General features: G+C 49.5%; 1 protein-coding gene across 1 annotated transcript in view; it reads right to left on the bottom strand.

The window, feature by feature from the left end:
- LOC140429213 (uncharacterized) overlaps positions 1–21,828 on the bottom strand; it is a 156,706-nt gene that overhangs the window by 50,266 nt on the left and 84,612 nt on the right. The window contains exon 8 of the mRNA XM_072515933.1: positions 18,003–18,131. Coding sequence (XP_072372034.1) covers positions 18,003–18,131 — 129 coding nt within the window. The remainder of the gene's footprint in view (positions 1–18,002; positions 18,132–21,828) is intronic.

Raw genomic sequence — 21,828 nt, 5'->3', positions numbered from 1 at the left:
ACGGGCCGATAAAGAGGGCACGGGTACTCGCACACCTTAAGAAACTTAAGGCAGACGTGGTTATGTTACAGGAAACGCACTTGAAACTGATAGACCAGGTGAGACTACGCAAAGGTTGGGTGGGGCAGGTGTTCCATTCGGGGCTAGATGCGAAAAACAGGGGGGTGGCTATATTAGTGGGGAAGCGGGTAATGTTTGAGGCAAAGACTATAGTGGCGGATAGCGGGGGCAGATACGTGATGGTGAGTGGCAAACTACAGGGGGAGACGGTGGTTTTGGTAAACGTATATGCCCCGAACTGGGATGATGCCAATTTTATGAGGCGTATGCTAGGACGCATCCCGGACCTAGAGGTGGGAAAGTTGGTAATGGGGGGAGATTTCAATACGGTGTTGGAACCAGGGCTGGACAGGTCGAGGTCCAGGACTGGAAGGAGGCCGGCAGCAGCCAAGGTGCTTAAAGATTTTATGGAGCAGATGGGAGGAGTAGACCCGTGGAGATTTAGCAGACCTAGGAGTAAGGAGTTTTCGTTTTTCTCCTATGTCCACAAAGTCTATTCGCGAATAGACTTTTTTGTTTTGGGAAGGGCGTTGATCCCGAAGGTGAGGGGAACGGAGTATACGGCAAAAGCCATTTCGGATCACGCTCCACATTGGGTGGACTTGGAGATAGGGGAGGAAACAGAAGGGCGCCCACCCTGGCGAATGGACATGGGACTAATGGCAGATGAAGGGGTGTGTCTAAGGGTGAGGGGGTGCATTGAAAAGTACTTGGAACTCAATGATAATGGGGAGGTCCAGGTGGGAGTGGTCTGGGAGGCGCTGAAGGCAGTGGTTAGAGGGGAGCTGATATCAATAAGGGCACATAAAGGAAAGCAGGAGAGTAGGGAACGGGAGCGGTTGCTGCAAGAACTTCTGAGGGTGGACAGGCAATATGCGGAGGCACCGGAGGAGGGGCTGTACAGGGAAAGGCAAAGGCTACACGTAGAATTTGACTTGCTGACAACGGGTACTGCAGAGGCACAGTGGAGGAAGGCACAGGGTGTACAGTACGAATATGGGGAGAAGGCGAGCAGGTTGCTGGCCCACCAATTGAGGAAAAGGGGAGCAGCGAGGGAAATAGGGGGAGTGAGGGATGAGGAAGGAGAGATGGAGCGGGGAGCGGAGAGAGTGAATGGAGTGTTCAAGGCATTTTATAAAAAATTATACGAAGCTCAACCCCCGGATGGGAGGGAGAGAATGATGGGCTTTCTGGACCGGCTGGAATTTCCCAAGGTGGAGGAGCAGGAAAGGGTGGGACTGGGAGCACAGATTGAAATAGAGGAAGTAGTGAAAGGAATTAGGAGCATGCAGGCGGGGAAGGCTCCGGGACCGGATGGATTCCCAGTTGAATTTTACAGGAAATATGTGGACTTGCTCGCCCCACTACTGATGAGGACCTTTAATGAGGCAAAGGAAAGGGGACAGCTGCCCCCGACTATGTCTGAGGCAACGATATCGCTTCCCCTAAAGAATGCGGGTCCTATAGACCTATTTCCCTCCTAAATGTAGACGCTAAGATTCTGGCCAAGGTAATGGCAATGAGGATAGAGGATTGTGTCCCGAGGGTGGTCCATGAGGACCAAACTGGGTTTGTGAAGGGGAGACAGCTGAATACGAATATACGGAGGCTGCTAGGGGTAATGATGATGCCCCCACCAGAGGGGGAAGCGGAGATAGTGGTGGCGATGGATGCCGAGAAAGCATTTGATAGAGTGGAGTGGGATTATCTGTGGGAGGTGCTGAGGAGATTTGGTTTTGGAGATGAGTATGTTGGATGGGTGCAACTGTTGTATAGGGCCCCAGTGGCGAGTGTGGTCACGAATGGACGGGGATCTGCATACTTTCGGCTCCATAGAGGGACAAGGTAGGGATGCCCGCTGTCCCCATTATTGTTTGCACTGGCGATTGAGCCCCTGGCAATAGCATTGAGGGGTTCCAAGAAGTGGAGGGGAGTACTTAGAGGAGGAGAAGAAAACCGGGTATCTCTGTATGCGGATGATTTGTTGTTATATGTAGCGGACCCGGCGGGGGGGATGCCAGAGATAATGCGGACACTTCGGGAGTTTGGAGAATTCTCAGGATATAAACTGAACATGGGGAAAAGTGAGTTGTTTGTGGTGCATCCAGGGGAGCAGAGCAGAGAAATAGAGGACTTTCCGCTGAGGAAGGTAACAAGGGACTTTCGTTACTTGGGGATCCAGATAGCCAAGAATTGGGGTACATTGCATAGGTTAAATTTAACGCGATTGGTGGAACAAATGGAGGAGGACTTCAAGAGATGGGACATGGTATCCCTGTCACTGGCAGGGAGGGTGCAGGCGGTTAAAATGGTAGTCCTCCCGAGATTCCTCTTTGTGTTTCAGTGCCTCCCGGTGGTGATCACGAAGGCTTTTTTCAAAAGGATCGAAAAGAGTATCATGAGTTTTGTGTGGGCCGGGAAGACCCCGAGAGTGAGGAAGGGATTCTTACAGCGTAGTAGGGATAGGGGGGGGGCTGGCACTACCGAGCCTAAGTGAGTACTACTGGGCCGCCAATATCTCAATGGTGAGTAAGTGGATGGGAGAAGAGGAGGGAACGGCGTGGAAGAGATTGGAGAGGGCGTCCTGTCGGGGGACTAGCCTACAAGCTATGGTGACGGCCCCATTGCTGTTCTCACCGAAGAAATACACCACAAGCCCGGTGGTGGTGGCGACTTTGAAAATTTGGGGACAGTGGAGACGGCATAGGGGATTTTTGGGGGTAGAGGATAGGTGTGCGAGATGCTCGAGAAGCCCAGCGAATCACACCAACATGTTTTGGTCATGTCCGGCACTACAGGGGTTCTGGGTGGGGGTGACAAAGGTGCTTTCGAAAGTAGTGGGGGTCCAGGTCGAACCAAGCTGGGGGTTGGCTATATTTGGGGTTGCACAAGAGCCGGGAGTGCAGGAGGCGAGAGAGGCTGATGTTTTGGCCTCTGCGTCCCTAGTAACCCGGCGCAGGATACTGTTGATGTGGAAGGAAGCCAAGCCCCCGGGGGTGGAGACCTGGATAAATGACATGGCAGGGTTTATAAAGCTGGAACGGATTAAGTTCGTCCTAAGGGGATCGGCTCAAGGGTTCACCAGGCGGTGGCAACCGTTCGTCGAATACCTCACAGAAAGATAGAGGGAAAGGAAAAGAAGGCAGCAGCAGCAGCCCAGGGGGTGGGGGGGGGAAGGGGAGGAACCAGAAGGACTCTCAGGGTTGTTAATATATATGTATAATATGTATAGGTCGTTGCTATAAATAATTGTATATTGGACTGTTAAATCATATTTTTGGAGAGTGTTTATCTGAGACAAGGCAGTTGCCATTTAGTTTTAGTTTTCGTTTTTGTTATATATTATTTATTCTTTGTTTATGAAACAGGTCATTGTTATTTATACAGTTATATTATTGTGTAAAGGATACACAATGTACTGTGATGGTTAACCAAAAATTTTCAATAAAATATTTTTTTTAAAAAACATATCGACCCCCTTTATCTGCCACAATACCCGCCGCCTCAAATGCCACCTGCTTACTTACCAAAATTGCGACCCCCCCCTGTTCTTCGCATCCAGTCCTGAGTGGAAAACCTGCCCCACCCATCCTTTCCTCAGTCTGGTTTGATCCGCGATTTTCAGGTGCGTTCCTTGTAGCATGGCTACGTCTGCCTTTAGCCCCTTTAAGTGCGAAAACACACAGGCCCTCTTGACCGGCCCATTCAGGCCTCTCACGTTCCACGTGATCAGCCTGGTGAGGGGGCTAATTACACCCCCCCCCCCCCCCCCCCCCCTCCGACTAGCCATCTCCTTTTTAGGCCAGCCACATGCCCGCGCCTCCCGTACCCACCAGCCCCCCAGGCGGAGGCTCCCCGTCCCGACTCTCCCCGTTAACATCGATTCCCCCTCAGTCAGCACAGCAGCACCCCAGCACCCCGCCCCCCCCAGTCAAGCATCCGCTTAAACCCCCCCCCCCCCATTGAACTCCCGTAAGTCAGCTGACTCATGCTGACCCCGGCTGCTCCCGCCTCCACCTCCACCTCCACCTCCCCGTGGGTTCCCCTTACAAATCTCCAACCCCCCCCACCACCACCTAAGTGGGGTAGAGAGAGGCCCCCTACACCTCGTGTGAACAGAGAAAGAAAAACAAAACAAAGTACCGTACACTCAAACCCCCAGCTTCAGGTGCCACCCCCACCATTTCGCGGGTAACCCCGTTCCCTGTCTGGGCCGACCCCACCTCCTGTGACGCAGCTCTTCCCAACTACAACCTCGCCCAAAGCCTCGAGGGCCCAGGGCAAAGGGGCCACAAAAACACAAGGAAACACGGGGAAAACTTCCAACATTACACCGCCCCCTCCCACACCAACAACCCCCCACAACATATTGCAGTCCATTAACTCGAGTCCAGCTTCTCATTCATGATGAAAGTCCACGCCTCGTCCGGCGTGTCGAAATAGTTGTGCCGTCCTGATATGTAACCCACAGCCTCGCCGGTTGCAGCAGCCCGAACTTCATCCCCTTTCCGTGGAGGACCGCCTTGGCCCGGTTGAATCCCGCACACTTCTTGGCCAACTCTGCACTCTGATCTCGGTGTTCTCCCACCTGCCGCTCCGCTCCTTCTTCGCCCATCGCAGGACACACTCCTCGTCGGTGAAGCGGTGGAGCCGTACCACCATAGTTCTCGGCCACTTGTTCGCCCTCAGCCTCCTTGCCAGGACTGTGTGCGCCCCATCCAACTCCAGGGGCCGCGGGAAATCCCCCGCGCCCATCAGTGTACCCAGCATCGTGGTCACATACGCCCCATCATCCGACCCCTCAATGCTTCAGGGAGACCCAGAATCCGCAGGTTCTGCCTCCTTGACCTATTCTCCAGCTTCTCCTGTCATTTTTTGTGCAGCGCCTCGTGTGCCTCCACTCTAACCGCCAGGCCCAGAGTCTCGTTGTCATTATCAGAGGCCTTCTGCTGCACCTCTTTGATCGCCGTCCCCTGCATCTTCTGGGTCTCCACCAACCTTTCAATCGACGTCTTCATAGGCGCCAGCATCTCCGCCTTTAAATCCGCAAAGCAGTTTCTTAAAAACTCCTGCTGCTCCCATGACCACTGGGCCCACGCTGCCTGATCCGCGCCAGCCGCCATCTTGCTTTTTCGTGCCCGTTCTCCTCTCTTCTCCAAAGCCGCTTTTTTGACCGCCCCACTCCTGGTCCACTCCATACAGCGCTGGGGGACCCTCACGGTTTCCTTCCCACACCGGGAATCGTCGTCAAAGTGCCGCTGGAGCTCCTTAAAAGGACCCAAAAGTCCGTTATCGGCGGGAGCTGCCGACCGTGCGACCTACCTAGGCATAGCCGCAACCGGAAGTCTCCATACAGTTTTAGTTTAGGCAGGTATCATAGTCGGCGCAGGCTTGGAGGGCTGAAGGGCCTGTTCCTGTGCTGTATTGTTCTTTGACCCTGCTGCAGGAGCAGAGGCAGATGGGGAGGTTGCCAAACGTGCTGCATTATTATTCGGTGGCGAACGTGGAGAAGGTGAGGCAGTGGTGGGAAGGAGAGGGGACAGAATGGGGTAGGATGGAAGAGGGATCCTGCAGGGGGTCCAGTCTGAGGGCTATGGTGACCGCGGCGTTGCCTCTGGCGCCAAAGGGATATACGGAGAGCTAAGTAGTGCAATCCACAGTGAAGGTATGGAACCAGTTGAGGAGGCACTTTAGGATATAAGATGTCGGTGTTAACGCCATCATGCGAAAACACGGGATTGAGCCGGGGAGAACAGATGGTATGTACAGGACGTGGCGAGAAGCGAGGCTGGTCAAGGTGAGAGATCTGTACCTGGAAGAGAGGTTTGCTAGTTCAGAGGAACTGAAGGAGAGGGTAGAGCTCCTGAGAGGAAGTGAGTTTAGGTAACCTCAGGTAAGGGGCTTTGCGCGGCGGAAGGTCTTTGAAAGAGTTCCCCAAGTTACTGAAGAATGCCCTGCAGGAGAGACTGCTGCTCCCGGACGTGGAAGGGAAGAGCAGGATCGGAAACATATATGGATGGTTGGGACAGCAGGGAAGTGAGCAGATGGTGAAGAATGTTTTTAAATATAAATTTAGAGTACCCAATTATTTTATTCCAATTAAGGGGCAATTTTAGCATGGCCAATCTACCTACTCTGCACATCTTTAGAGTAGTGGGATGTGACCCACACAGACACGGGGAGAATGTGCAAACTTCACATAGACAATGAACCGGGGCCGGGATTGAACCTGGGTCCTCGGCGCCGTGATGCAGCAGTGCTGACCACTGCGCCACGGTGCCACCCGCAGGTGGTGAAGAATAAGGAGAAGTGGGAGGGGGAGCTGGGAGAGGAGATAAACTGGGGAGTGCGGAGCGAAGCGCGACGTAGGGTAAACGTAACCTCTTCATGCACAAGGATGAGCCTGATACAATTCAAGGTGGTACACAGGGTGCATATGACTCGGGCAAGAATGAGTGGCAGACGAGTGCGAGAAGTGTGGGCGGGGACCAGCAAAGCACACGCAAATGTTCTGAGGCCATGAGAAGTTGGAGCGATACTGAGCGGGTGCGTTCACAACACTAACGAAGAGAGGGAGGAGGTTGGGCCGGACCTTTCGGTGCCGATATTCGGGATATCAGAGAAGCCGGAGCTGATGGAGGGGAGGAAGGCCGATGTCGTGGTCTTGGCCTCTCTGAATGCCTGGCGAAGGATCTTGACTGTTTATGTTTTGTAACTGTTTGAATAAGTTTGGAATAAAATACATTAAAAAAAAACAAAGGTAAGTGGAACAGACCATGATGACCCCTGCTCTCTGCTGAGTATACATGGAATCCCTATAGTGCACGAGGCCATTTGGCCCATCGGGTCCACCCGACCCTCCGAAAGAGCACCTGACCTGGGCCCACTCTCTCAACCTGACCCTGTGCTCCCACCTAACCTGCACATCTTTGCTGATCTCAGTTGGTACACTAATGGCGCTATAACTATCTTCAGCATACCAGGGTTAAAATTCTTGCTTCTGTAACGATTCAGTAACTTTTGTTTGAAGTGTAAATGTAAGGAACAGTGTCCTGCAGCCAGGATCGCAGTGAAGCAGTCTGGGGCAAGAGGAGCAGCAATGGGGCGAGAGAAGCAGCAGCAGGGCCCAGAGGATCAGTGCAAGCAGGGCCCAGAGGATCAGTGCAAGCAGGGCCCAGAGGAGCAGTGCAAGCAGGGGCCAGAGGAGGAGTGCAAGCAGGGGCCAGAGGGGCAGTGCAAGCAGGGGCCAGAGGGGCAGTGCAAGCAGGGGCCAGAGGGGCAGTGCAAGCAGGGGCCAGAGGGGCAGTGCAAGCAGGGGCCAGAGGGGCAGTGCAAGCAGGGGCCAGAGGGGCAGTGCAAGCAGGGGCCAGAGGGGCAGTGCAAGCAGGGGCCAGAGGGGCAGTGCAAGCAGGGGCCAGAGGGGCAGTGCAAGCAGGGGCCAGAGGGGCAGTGCAAGCAGGGGCCAGAGGAGCAGTGCAAGCAGGGGCCAGAGGAGCAGTGCAAGCAGGGGCCAGAGGAGCAGTGCAAGCAGGGGCCAGAGGAGCAGTGCAAGCAGGGGCCAGAGGAGCAGTGCAAGCAGGGGCCAGAGGAGCAGTGCAAGCAGGGGCCAGAGGAGCGCAGGAGCAGTGCAAGCAGGGGTCAGAGGAGCGCAGGAGCAGAGCAAGCAGGGGCCAGAGGAGCAGTGCAAGCAGGGGCCAGAGGAGCAGTGCAAGCAGGGGCCAGAGGAGCAGTGCAAGCAGGGGCCAGAGGAGCAGTGCAAGCAGGGGCCAGAGGAGCAGTGCAAGGAGGGGCCAGAGGAGCAGTGCAAGGAGGGGCCAGAGGAGCAGTGCAAGGAGGGGCCAGAGGAGCAGTGCAAGGAGGGGCCAGAGGAGCAGTGCAAGGAGGGGCCAGAGGAGCAGTGCAAGGAGGGGCCAGAGGAGCAGTGCAAGGAGGGGCCAGAGGAGCAGTGCAAGCAGGGGCCAGAGGAGCAGTGCAAGCAGGGGCCAGAGGAGCAGTGCAAGCAGGGGCCAGAGGAGCAGTGCAAGCAGGGGCCAGAGGAGCAGTGCAAGCAGGGGCCAGAGGAGCAGTGCAAGCAGGGGCCAGAGGAGCAGTGCAAGCAGGGGCCAGAGGCCAGAGGAGCAGGGCAAGCAGGGGCCAGAGGCCAGAGGAGCAGTGCAAGCAGGGGCCAGAGGCCAGAGGGGCAGTGCAAGCAGGGGCCAGAGGAGCAGTGCAAGCAGGGGCCAGAGGAGCAGTGCAAGCAGGGGCCAGAGGAGCAGTGCAAGCAGGGGCCAGAGGAGCAGTGCAAGCAGGGGCCAGAGGAGCAGTGCAAGCAGGGGCCAGAGGAGCAGTGCAAGCAGGGGCCAGAGGAGCAGTGCAAGCAGGGGCCAGGGGAGCACTGTAAGCAGGGGCCAGAGGAACAGTGCATGCAGGGGCCAGAGGAGCAGTGCAAGCAAGGGCAGCACGGTAGCATAGCGGTTAGCACAATTGCTTCACAGCTCCAGGGTCCCAGGTTCGATTTCCGGCTGGGTCACTGTCTGTGCGGAGTCTGCACGTTCTCCCAGTGTGTGCGTGGGTTTCCTCCCACAGTCCAAAGATGTGCAGGTTAGGTGGATTGGCCATGCTAAATTGCCCTTAAGAGTCCAAAATTGCCCTTAGTGTTGGTTGAGTGGGGTTACTGGGTTATGGGGATAGGGTTGTGGGGGCTTTGGTAGAGTGCTCTTTCCAAGAGCCGGTGCAGACTCGATGGGCCGAATGGCCTCCTTCTGCACTGTAATTTCTATCTATCAGGGACCAGAGGAGCAGCAGCAGGGTGAGAGGAGCAGTGCAGGCTGAGCCAGAGGAGCAGTGCAAGCAGAGCCCAGAGAAGCAGTGCAAGCAGGGGCCAGATGAGCAGTGCAAGCAGGGGCAAGACGGCAAGGCACCAGGGAAAAATAACATCACCCATAAAAGTAACCTCACTGGATGATCAGTGGATGATTTAGTTAGTCCCGGTCCTCTAGCAAAGCCAGGTCCCGAGTCGTCTTCGGTTTTCCTGCCACTGGGTCAAGACCTTGCTCCACTGGCACTGTGTGGTGGTTGATATGCAACAACAACCCAAAGTTAAAAAAATCCACGCACAGGCATCTACAACCTCAGCCTATCCACCCGAATACATTATGGGACCTGAAATGTCAGGACCCTATGGGCAATACCAACCGCAACAGACTTCAACGTCGCATCACCATCATAGCTCAGAAATTCCAGCGTCAGAACATCACCGATCTGAGCAAGGCACGACTGGCAGAAGAAGGGCAGCATAAAGAATAAGTTGGTGGATACACCTTCTTCTGGAAAGGCAAACCAGAAGCAAGTCATCTCCTGGATTTAGCATGCACTAAAGATCATGTCCATTATATCTCTTGATGGGTGGCAGCCGCACTGAGAATCAGGGAGGAACTCTTCAGTCACTGGGAGGAGGCAGTTGAGGAGGATTCTTTTTCATAGAATTCAGTGCAGAAGGAGGACATTCGGCCCATCGAGTCTGCACCGGCTCTTTGAAAGAGCACCCTACCCAAGCCCACATCTCCACCCTATCCCCATAACCCAGTAACCCCACCCAACACTCAGGGCAATTTTGGACACTTAAGGGTAATTTAGCATGGCCAATCCACCTAGCCTGCACATCTTTGGACTGTGGGAGGAAACCGGAGCACCCGGAGGAAACCCACGCACACACAGGGAGAACCTGCAGACTCCGCACAGACTGTGACCCAGGCCGGGAACCTGGGACCGTGGAGCGGTGAAGCAATTGTGCTAAACACACTGCTGCCGTGCTGCCCATCTTGTGATGTTCTTTCCTATGGTGGAGAGTAGGGAAATCCCTCTGTAATTTCCGCAGTCAGGCCGGCCTCCTTTCTTGAAGATGGGGGAGGCAGTGGCGTAGTGGTATTGTCATCCAGAGTCCCAGGGTAATGCTCTGCAGACCCGGTTCAAATCCCGCCATGGCAGATGGCGAAATTTGAATTTGATAAAAATAAAATCTGGAATTAATAGTCTAATGAAGACCATGAAACTATTAGGGGCAGCACGGTAGCATTGTGGGTAGCATAATTGCTTCACAGCTCCAGGGTCCCAGGTTCGATTCCGGCTTGGGTCACTGTCTGTGCGGAGTCTGCACATCCTCCCAGTGTGTGCGTGGGTTTCCTCCGGGTGCTCCGGTTTCCTCCCACAGTCCAAAGATGTGCAGGTTAGGTGGATTGGCCATGATAAATTGCCCTTAGTGTCCAACATTGCCCTTAGTGTTGGGTGGGGTTACTGGGTTATGGGGATAGGGTGGAGGTGTTGACCTTGAGTTGGGTGCTCTTTCCAAGAGCCGGTGCAGACTCGATGGGCCGAATGGCCTCCTTCTGCACTGTAAATTCTATGATAAAAGATGGTTACAATTAAGGCGTCTCGGAGATCACAGGACATGCTCTCTTCCTTCCAGACAAGGGTGATGTGGTTGTGGATCCTTGTCCGTCACATTTTAATACATCTGCAGGGATTCCATCTGTGCCAGAGGTCTTGTCGTTTTTCAGCTGTAGAATGGCTTTTCGACCTCACGGCGAGCTGGAAAAAGTATCTGGAATCATGTGCTGGATTCTGTTTTCGGGACTCGGTCCCTATGCCATCATAGAATCATAGAATTTACAGTGCTGAAGGAAGCCATTCGGTCCATCGAGTCTGTACCAGCCCTTGGAAAGAGCACCCTACCCAAGCCCATCCTTCCACCCTATCCCCGTAACCCAACTTAACCTTTTTGGACACTAAGGGCAATTTAGCATGGCTAATCCACCTAACCCCACATCTTTGGACTGTGGGAGGAAGCCGGAGAACCCGGAGGAAACCCACGCAAACACAGGGAGAGCATGCAGACTCCGCACGACAGTGACCCAAGCCAGGAACCTGGGACCTTGGGAGCTGTGAAGCAACTGTGCTAACCACTGTGCTTCCACATATGATTGTAGCACTCATCTATGTGGATCAGAAAGACTTCTGATACTGCCGGAACCCTTCTTTTGGGACTGGACTCGGAAATCAGGAGAAATTTAGATCCTGCAGTATTATTACGAAGGCATTAAAACCCGAAGGCAGAAGGAGAGCATCTCAACTTTTGCATGTAATGGGTCACGGATGTGATTTGTATACCTTTCAATTAATTTTGGTACGGATTTAATTTAATTAAGGTGCATAAGGATCTGTGATTGAAGGATCGGTATACTTCATGTTTATTTAAATGTTCTGTTCCCTGTGAACAAGGTTGTGTAGCTGTGTTCAAGAACAAAGAACAATACAACACAGGAACAGGCCCTTCGACCCTCCAAGCCTATACCGATCATGATGCCAACCTTTGTCAAAACGTTCAGCATTTCCTTGTGCCGTATCTTTCGATACCCATCCTATCCATGTATTTGTCAAGATGCCTTTTGAAAGCCGTTAATGTATCTGCTTTCACAACCTTCCCTGGCAACACGTTCCAGGCACTCACCACCCTCTGAGTAAAAACCTGCCTTGCAGATCTCCTCTAAATTTTGCACCATGGACCTTAAGCCTATGTCCCCTGGTGACTAGCGCCTCCACCATGGGAAAGAGTGCCTGCTCATCCACACTATCCATGCGCCACATAATCCTGTAGGGCCTCTATCAAGTTAATCCTCAACCTCCGTCTTTCTAATGAAAACAGTCGGAGTCTATGCAGCCTCTCCACATAGCTAACGCTCTCCAGACCTGGCAACATCCTGGTAAACCTTCTCTGCACCCTCTCCAAAGCCCCCACATCCTTCTAGTAATGTGGCGACCAGAATTGTGCGCAATATTCCAAGTCCGGCCCGGTCCGGTTCTATATATACAATTGGATCATGACTTGCCAGTTTTTATATTCAATGCCCCATCCAAGCATTCCGTTTGCTTTCCTGACTACCTTATCCATTTGTGTTGCCACCTTCAAAAATCTGTGGACCTGCACGCCCAGATCTCTCTGACTTTCTATATTCCTAAGAGTTTTACCATTTACGGTATATTTCCCCTGTATGTTAGACCTACCAAAATGCATTACCTCACATTTGTCCGGATTAAACTCTATTTGCCATTTCTCTGCCCAAGTGTCCAACCTATCTATGCTCTGCTGTATCCTCTGACAATCCTCAACACTATCTGCCACTCTACCAACCTTGGTGACATCCGTGAACTTACTACTCAGACCAGCTACATTTTCCTCCAAATCATTTACCTATACTACCAACAACAGAGACCCCAGCACAGATCCCTGTGGGACACCACTAGTCACAACCTTCAGAAAAACACCCTTCTACTGCCTTCTGTGACCGAGACAGTTCTGTACCCATCTTACCACCTCACCTCTGATCCCGTGTGACTTCATCTTTTGTACCAGTCTGCCTTGAGTCACCTTGTCAAAGGCTTTACTGAAGTCCATATAAACAACATCCACCACCCTCCCATCATCAATCATCTGTCACCTCCTCAAAAAAAACTCGATCAAGTTAGTGAAGCACGGCCTCCTCGTCACAAAACACTGCTGTCTATCGCTAATGAGTCCATTTGTTTCCAATGGGTGTAAATCCTATCCCTGAGAATTCTCTCCAATAATTTATCTACTACCGACGCGAGGTTCACGGGCCTATAATAATAATCTTTATTGTCATAAGTAGGCTTACAATAACACTGCAATGAAGTTACTGTGAAAAGCCCCTAGTCGCCACATTCTGGCGCCTGTTTGGGTACACAGAGGGAGAATTCAGAATGTCCAATTGACCAAACAGCACATCTTTCAGGACTTGTGGGAGGAAACCAGAGCACCCGGAGGAAACCCACACAGACCACACGAAGAACGTGCAGACTCCACACAGACAGTGACCCAAGCCGGGAATCAAACGTGGGACCCTGGCGCTGTGAAGAACAATGCTAACCACTGTGCTACCATGCTGCCCACTTCACCTTTTCAAAGAAGATGAAGGGATACCACCTATAGTTCTGGCCAGGATCCAGTGATAGACATTGCTGTTGGCAGCATATGAGTATACTTTCAAGTATTGCACAGGTGGACAGGTTGTGTACGTGGATGCCCTTAGCCGACACCCATTGCCTATGCGCCCATCCCCTGGTCCCCACCAGTAGATGATGTTGTTTTGGCACTTAATATTATTGACATTTTGCCTGTCACGGCCACACAAATTTGAGTATGGACTCAAAAGGACCCCACATTGGCAACATTGCACCAGGTTGTTCTACATGGTGGACTATAGCGGAAACCTCCAGAAGAAATGCAAGCATTTTCAACCAAGCAACAGGAGCTTTGTGTAGAGGATGGCATTCTCCTGTGGGGAGCCCACGTGGTAGTACCACAGCAAGGTTGAAAATCCATTTTGCAGGGCTTGCACATTCGGGGGTTTCCAAAACAGAGATGCTCGCTAGGAGCTACACGTGTTGTCGTAGGCTCAATGGCAGACAGTGACCCAAATCGAGAATCAAACCTGGGACCCTGGAGCTGTGAAGCCACAGTGCTAACCACTATGCTACCGTGCTGCCCTCTATAGTTTCCAGGATTATCCCTACTACCTTTCGTAAACAGCGGAACCAGATTAGCTACTCTCCAGTCCTCTGGGATCTCACCTGTAGCCAATGAGGATACAAAGATGTCAGCCAAGGCCCCAGCAATTTCCTCCCTTGCTTCCCTCAGTATCCTGGGGTAGATCTCATCCGGCCCAGGAGATTTATCTACCTTACTATATCTTTTAAAAGAAAACCTCCTTTTCGATGTTAACATGATCCAGACTGTCCACACATCCTACCCAAGAATCATCTTCCACAAAGCCCCTTTCTTTGGTGAATAATGATGCAAAGTACCTATTCAGTACCTCGCCCATTTCCCCTGGCTCAACAGATTCCTCCCACTGTCCTCAAGTGGTCCAATCCTTTCCCTGGCCACCCTCTTGCTTTTTAAAAAAATAATATATTTTATTCAACTTTTTCGGCCAAACAAAACAGTACAAAGGTTTATCCCCTTTTTACAACAGCAAAACAATATAAATAACCGTGACCGTATTTTAACAAATAAATAAATAATATATAAACTAAATGGCAACTGCCATAACAAAAATAACAGCTCTCCCAAATAATAAAATCAGCAATTCAATATACATAACCAAGTACCAATATCTTTACAAAAACACCCCTGAGGACCCCCATGAGCCCCCCCCCCCATGGGTTGCTGCTGTTACCTTCCCATTTCCTTTATCGTTCTGCGAGGTAGTCAATGAACGATTTCCACCGCCTGGTGAACCCCTGAGCCGAACCCCTTAGTGCAAACTTTATCCGTTCCAGTTTTATAAACCCTGCCATGTCGTTTATCCAGGTCTCCACGCCCGGAGGCTTGGCTTCCTTCCACATAAGCAGTATCCTTCGCCGGGCTACTAGGGACGCAAAGGCCAAAACATCAGCCTCTCTCGCCTCCTGCACTCCCGGCTCTTCTGCAACCCCGAATATAGCCAGCCCCCAGCCTGGCTCGACCCGGACTCCCACCACCTTTGAAAGCACCTTCGCCACCCCCACCCAGAACCCCTGCAGTGCCGGGCATGACCAAAACATGTGGGTGTGGTTTGCTGGGCTTCTCGAGCATCTCCCACACCTATCCTCTACCCCGAAAAATTTACTGAGCCTTGCTCCGGTCATATGTGCCCTGTGCAAAACCTTGAATTGTATCAGGCTACGCCTGGCGCACGAGGACGAAGAGTTTACCCTACGTAGGGCATCTGCCCACAGCCCCTCTTCAATCTCTTCCCCCAGCTCTTCCTCCCATTTTCCCTTCAGCTCATCCACCATGTTCTCCCCCTCGTCTCTCATTTCCCTGTATATATCTGACACCCTACCATCCCCCACCCATGTCCCTGAGATCACTCTATCCTGAATCTCCTGCGTCGGGAGCTGCGGGAATTCCCTCACCTGTTGCCTCGCAAAAGCCCTCAGTTGCATGTATCGAAATTCATTCCCTTGGGGCAACCCATATTTTTCCGTCAGCGCTCCCAGACTCGCAAACGTCCCGTCCAGGAATAGATCCCTCAGTTGCACAATTCCAGCTCTCTGCCATGCTCCAAATCTCCCATCTATTCTCCCCGGGACAAACCTATGATTATTTCTTATCGGGGACCGCACCGAGGCTTCCGTCATTCCCCTATGCCGTCTCCACTGCCCCCAAATTTTCAGTGTTGCCACCACCACTGGACTTGTGGTGTATTTCTTCGGGGAGAACGGCAGCGGTGCCGTCACCAGTGCTTGTAGGCTGGTTCCTTTGCAGGACGCCATCTCCAATCTCTTACACCCCGCTCCCTCCCCTTCTCCCATCCACTTACACACCATTGAAATATTGGCGGCCCAATAGTACTCATTTAAGCTCGGTAGTGCCAGTCCCCCCCCTCTCCCTGCTACGCTGCAAGAACCCCCTCCTCACTCTCGGGGTCTTCCCAGCCCACACAAAACACATGACGCTTTTCTCGATCTTCTTGAAAAAAGCCTTCGTGACCATCACCAGGAGGCACTGAAACACAAAAAGGAATCTCGGGAGGACTACCATTTTGACCGCCTGCACCCTCCCCACCAGTGACAGGGGCACCATGTCCCATCTCTTAAAATCCTCCTCCATCTGTTCCACCAATCGTGTTAAATTAAGCCTATATAAGGTTCCCCAATTCCTGGCTATCTGGATCCCCAAGTACCGGAAATCCCTTGTTACCCTCCTCAGCGGTAAATCCTCTATTCCCCTGCTCTGCTCCCCCGGATGTACCACAAACAACTCACTCTTCCCCATGTTCAATTTGTACCCCGAGAATTCCCCAAACTCCCCGAGCGTCTGCATTATCTCAGGCATCCCCTCCACCGGGTCCGCAACATACAGCAGTAAATCATCTGCATACAATGATACCCGGTGTTCTTCTCCTCCCCTGAGTACTCCCCTCCACTTCCTGGAGCACCCTCTTGCTTTTTATATATGAATAAAATGTTTTGGGATTCACCTTAATCCTACTTGCCAAGGACTTTTCATGATCCCTCCTAATTTCCCGCTTAAATATCTTCCTACTTTCTTTATACTCCTCAAGGGTTTCGACAGTCCCCACCCTTCTATACCATACAAAAGTCTACTTTTTCTTTTTGACGAGGTTCACAATATCCCTCGTTATCCAAGGCACCCTAAACTTCCCATACTTATCCTTTGTTCTCTCAGGAACGTGACTTTCCTGAAACCTAATCAACTGTCGCTTGAAAGACTCCCACATGTCCGATGTTGATTTACCATCCAACAACCGCATCCAATCCAAATATTTCAATTCCTGTCTAATGTTATTGGAATTTGCCTTTCCCAGTTTAGCACCTTCACGTGAGGGTTACCCTCATCGCTATCCAAAAGTACCCTAAAACGTACGTAATTGTGGTCATTACTGAAATGACAGCAGAACCCTACGCAGCAATTGAGACACCTACGCAATCTGCCTTGCATGAAACTGATAAAATGACGGTGTAATTGTGCCAAATAAGATGTGGAACATGCATAGGAGACTGTAAATTAACCGTGAGCCTTCTAATTTCATTCCAGGCAACACAATACAGTGCTGCAGTTAACAAGTGCAGGGCCATGTGTCTTATGATAGGGACACAGTTGCCAACGACTTGAGAAGGCAGGCAAATTACTTCACAAGTTGTCAAGAGGAGTTACAGCCATTTCGAAGTTGTCAAGAGGAGTTACAGCCTTTTCCCCATAACATCCTCCAAAGAAGCCATAACACCAGGTGGAAGCTGGCATTATACAGAAAACAGACTTCCTTTCAATAGAAAAAGCAGAAAATCATTAATTACTGAGAGAAAACAGCATTCTGCTGTCAAGTGCCCAGGCAACAAAACCAATCTAGTTAAAAAGCAAAATTAAAAACCTTTCTTAGTAACGCCAGCATTAACACTGGAACTCTGATGGGTGTAGCACCAGTTTTGGTTTGGGAGTTTGTTCGTGAACTGTTAGAGCAGGAACATATGTATATAGGGTTATAATATTCAACAGTACGCAATTTACACTGGTTCATCATCTTTGGACAAAGTCAGTTGGAACCACCTGAAAAACCATACAAGAAATTCAACTACAATGCTATTCAGGTGCAAGGCAAGAGTGAAGCATTAGCATGTGTTATGGGCCAGGGTTTAGAGAACCCCAAAGTGTATCATGGAGTTCACCTGACCCACAACTTTTAATAGATTGTGGTATAGGGAGCACCCGGCCCACTCTACAGGTGTGGTACAGCAGGTTTGGAAAAGTAATTTTTAAAGCAAAACAATGATTATTCTATGAACTCAAGTTAACCTTTTTGAAACATAGTGAACATCTCAGCAACCATCAATTCAAATGCAACTCCCAAAGAATACAACACTAAGTAATCCTTAATAACTTCCCAAACAACATCCAGAAGACAAAAGAAACACCTTTTAACAGAAGCACATCAGGTTTACATTCACTACTGAAAACATTTATAATTCTGAATTCACCAAATGATCAAGAGATAGTCTTTTCAGGGCAGAGAGATCAACAGTACACCTGCTCTGTCTGGCTTCAGCTCCAACACAGAAAACGAAACTAAAACACACCCTGCAGCAAACAGCCTAAAATAAAAGTAAAAAGCTGACAGACAGCCCAGCTCCACCCACACTCTGACATCATTAATAAACACCCATTTCTTAAAGGTACATTTCTTAAACACCCATTTCTTAAAGGTACTCTCACATGACACATGTTAACATGTTCTCGGAAATGTTTCAGCTTGGAGTTTCTGGATAGAACACATTTGTTAGGTGCTGCCTGGGCATCTAACTAAGAGCTAGTAAAACTGAAGACTGAAAAGGGCAAATTGGAAGCTCGGCTCTGTAAATTTTAAACAATAATGGATGTTTACCTTGGTGGGGAACAACTTTTTGATTGCCGTCTGTCTTTTGATTGTGAACGCTTTGCAGGAGGGCTCTTAGAATCACGCTTGTCATTCTGTCTTGAAGGAGATCTGTGTTGCGACCTACTCCTGGAAGATCTGAAGAATAAAGGTGGAAAAAAGTTTTTTTTTCCTGTGACAACACAATTAATTACAAAGAAATTCAAAATTGAATGCATGCAGAATTTATTTTTAGAAAAAGCAGAAAATATTAGTGACTAGCCTTGTAACCACTTTGAAGTAAAATAAATCCCAATTTTTTTTGCAAGTACTGTAGTTTCAAAAAAATCCAGTTTAAAAAAAATCCGTTTGTGATGAAACAACCAACTACAGACATTTTTAGCATTCCAGTCACATTAAATAGACTGCTATGAAAAGAACACTACCCCTGACCACAGAGGGCAATGTTAAAGGCGATATGGAATATCAGTCTCTGGTTACTAGTCCATATCTAACAATGGGTGTGTGAAAGTGTCCACTAAGTAATGCTGACTAGGGGATTAATATCTCAGCTGGTAGTAGAGCATCACAATAAACCACAATACCTTTGCATCGAAAAGAGGAAACATGAGTAATAATTCAGGCTACCAACTGCCATTAAGAATTCACCAGGATTGGATGAGTTCCATTCAAGGATACTGAGGGAAGGAAGGGTGAAAATTGCAGGGGCACTGGCCACTATCTCCCAATCCTCCTCAGGTTGGTGTCAGAGGACTGGAGGACTGCACATATAGCACTCTTGCTCAGGAAGGGGTGCAAGGATAATCCCAACAACTACAGGCCAGTCAGTTTAATCTCTGTGATGGGGAAACTATTATAAAAAATAATTAGGGACAAAATTAACAAACCTTGACAAACATGGATTAAGTAAGAAAAAACAAAATGTATTTATTAAGGGAAAATCGTGTTTAACTAACATGCTTGACATTTTGAGGTGGTAACAGAGAGGGTTTTGAGGGTAATGCATTTTATGTGGTGTACATGGATTTCCAAAAGGCATTTGATAAAGTGCCACATAACAAGCTTGACAGCAAAGTTAGAGCCCATGGAATAAAAGGGACAGGATCAACATGAATATGCTTCAGTGGGATTTGGACAGGCCGAGTGGGCATATGCAGGGCAGCTGCAGTGTAATGTGAATAAATGTGAGGTTATCCATTTTGGTAGCAAAAATAGGAAAGCAGATTATTATTTGAATGGGTGTAAATTGGGAGAAGTGGGTATTCAACAAGACCATGGTGTTCTCGTGCAGCAGTCGCTGAAAGTAAGCGTGTTGGTACAGCGCAGGCAGTAAAGAAGGCAAATGAAATGTTGGCCTTCATAGCGAGAGGATTTGACTATAGGCATAGGGATGTTTTACTGCAATTGTATAGGGCATTGATGAGACCACACCTGAAGTAGTGTGTGCAGTTTTGGTGTCCTTACCAGAGGATGGATTTCTTGCTATGGACGGAGTGCAGCAAAAATTTACCAGGCTGATTCCTGGGATGGCGGGACTGCCATATCATGAGTCTAAGGCGGCTAGGATTATATTCATTGGCGTTTAGAAGAGCGAGACGGGCTCTCACAGAAACTTATAAAATTCTAACAGGATTAGACAGGGTAAATTCAGAAAGAATGTTCACGATGGTGGGGGAGTCCAACACTAGGAGTCATTGTTTGAGGATAAGGCTTAAACCTTTTAGGACTGAGATGAGGAGAAATGTCTTCACCTAGAGAGTGGTGAGTGGTATTAACTACCACAAAAAGTAGTTGAGGCAAAAATGTTGTGTAATTTTAAGAAGGAATTAGATATAGCTCGTGGAGCTAAAGGGATCAAGGCATATGTGGGAGGAAGGCACGATCAGGGTATTGAACTTGATGATCAGCCATGATCATAATGATTAGTGGAGCAAGCTCAAAGGGCCGAATTACCTCCTCCTGCTTCTATTTTCTATGTATGCTTCTATGTATGTATGAATACAAAATTGGCTGCTGAGTGACTGGAAAGAAAGTGTTAACGCAGCAGTTATTTTCCAGACTGGAGGAAGAAATATGCCAGGGGTTGGTGTTGGGACCCCTGCTTTTCGTGATTTCTATTAATGACTAGACCCTGGTTGTACAGGGCACAATCTCAAAAGTTGGGGAATATACAAAATTTGGAAGTATGGCGAACTGTGAAGATGGGGATAAATGTCAAGAGCACATAAAGAGGCAGTGGAATGGATGGATATGTGGCAGAGGAAAGTGTGAAATCATTCATTTTGGCAGGAAGGCATTATACCAAAGGTTATAATTCTAAAGGGGATGCAAGAAAGAGGGACTTGGGGTTACTCTGCACAAATCATTTGTGATGTGGAGATGCTGGCGTTGGACTGGGTTGAGCACAGTAAGAAGTCTTACACCAGATTAAAGTCCAACAGGTTTGTTTCAAACACTAGCTTTTGGAGCACTGCCCCTTCCTCAGGTGAATCCCATCATTGTGAACAAATCATTTGTGGTAGCTGGCCAGCTTGAGAAAATGGTTAATAAAGCTTATGGAATCCTTGGCTTTACAAATAAGTCATCGAGTACAAAAGTGAGGAGATTATGATAAACCTGTATCAAATACTGGCTGGGCCTCAACTGGAGAAATGCCTCCAGTTCTGGGCACCATACTTTAGGAAGGATGTGAAGGCATTCGAGAAAGAGCAGAAAAGATTCATTAGAATGGTTCTGGGGATGAGGAACTTCAATTTTGTGTACAGATTGGAGAAGCTGGGATGCTCTCCTTTGAGAGTAGAAGAGATTTGACAGAGATCTTCTAAATCATGAGAGGACCAGACAGGCCAGAGAGAGAGAAAATGTTCCCATTTACGGAGGAACTATGAACCAGAGGGCATCAATTTAAAGTGATTGGCAAAAGAAGGATCACAGTGACACAAAGAAAAACTGTTTTTAACACAACGGGTGCACTATCCGAGAATGCAATTGTGACTTTCAAAAGAGAACTGGACAATTATCTGCAGAGAAAATAATCTGTAGGTCTACGGGAATGGAACTAGACAAGGTGCTCTTGCAGAGAGCTGGCACAGACATGATGGTTGATGGGCCTTGTTCTGTGCTGTAAACCATTCTATGGTTCTTTCAAAATCCCTACAGGAACATGAACACTAGGTTATTGGTCCAGATAGGATTGGGATCAGCTGCAATGTCCACACTGTGGTCAAATATGTTGCTGACACTCATTCTTTAGGCTCACATGAGAAAAATAGACACTATGGTGGGACGCTGCATCTTAACGCAATATTAATTAACTTCTTCATGAAAAAAAATCTGAGGACGTCATCTAAAATTATAGGCGGCATGGTGGTTAGTTAGCACTGCTGCCTCACAGTGCCAGGGACCCGAGTTCAATTCCAGTCTTGGGTGACAGTGTGGAGTTTGCACATTACCCCCATGTCTGCATGGGTTTCCTCCCGGTGTTCCGGTTTCCTCCTACAGTTCAAAGATGTGCAAGTTAGGTGGATTGGTCCTTAGTGACCAGGGATGTGCAGGTTAAGTAGGGTAATAGTGTTGCAGGGATAGGGTGGAAGCCTGGTTAGGGTGCTCTTTCAGAGGATGGTGCAGACGCAATGGGCCGGATGCCATCTTTCTGCACTGTAGTGGACCTGTATATCCTGAATGCCTCAATGGCTCGATGCAGAATGTGAAGTTCCGATTAAATTAATAGGTAGCTCAATTTATATATGAGTCTCAGCAGGAACAGCTCAATAAGCATGATGGTATTGTTTTTCTTATTCATACACCTTAGGAGAACAGCCCATGGATGATATGA

Source organism: Scyliorhinus torazame, chromosome 9 (assembly GCF_047496885.1).
Source record: "Scyliorhinus torazame isolate Kashiwa2021f chromosome 9, sScyTor2.1, whole genome shotgun sequence".
Taxonomy (NCBI): Eukaryota; Metazoa; Chordata; class Chondrichthyes; order Carcharhiniformes; family Scyliorhinidae; genus Scyliorhinus; species Scyliorhinus torazame.
Note: the sequence above shows the minus strand (reverse complement) of the source record. Positions and strands in the feature narration are given on the sequence as shown.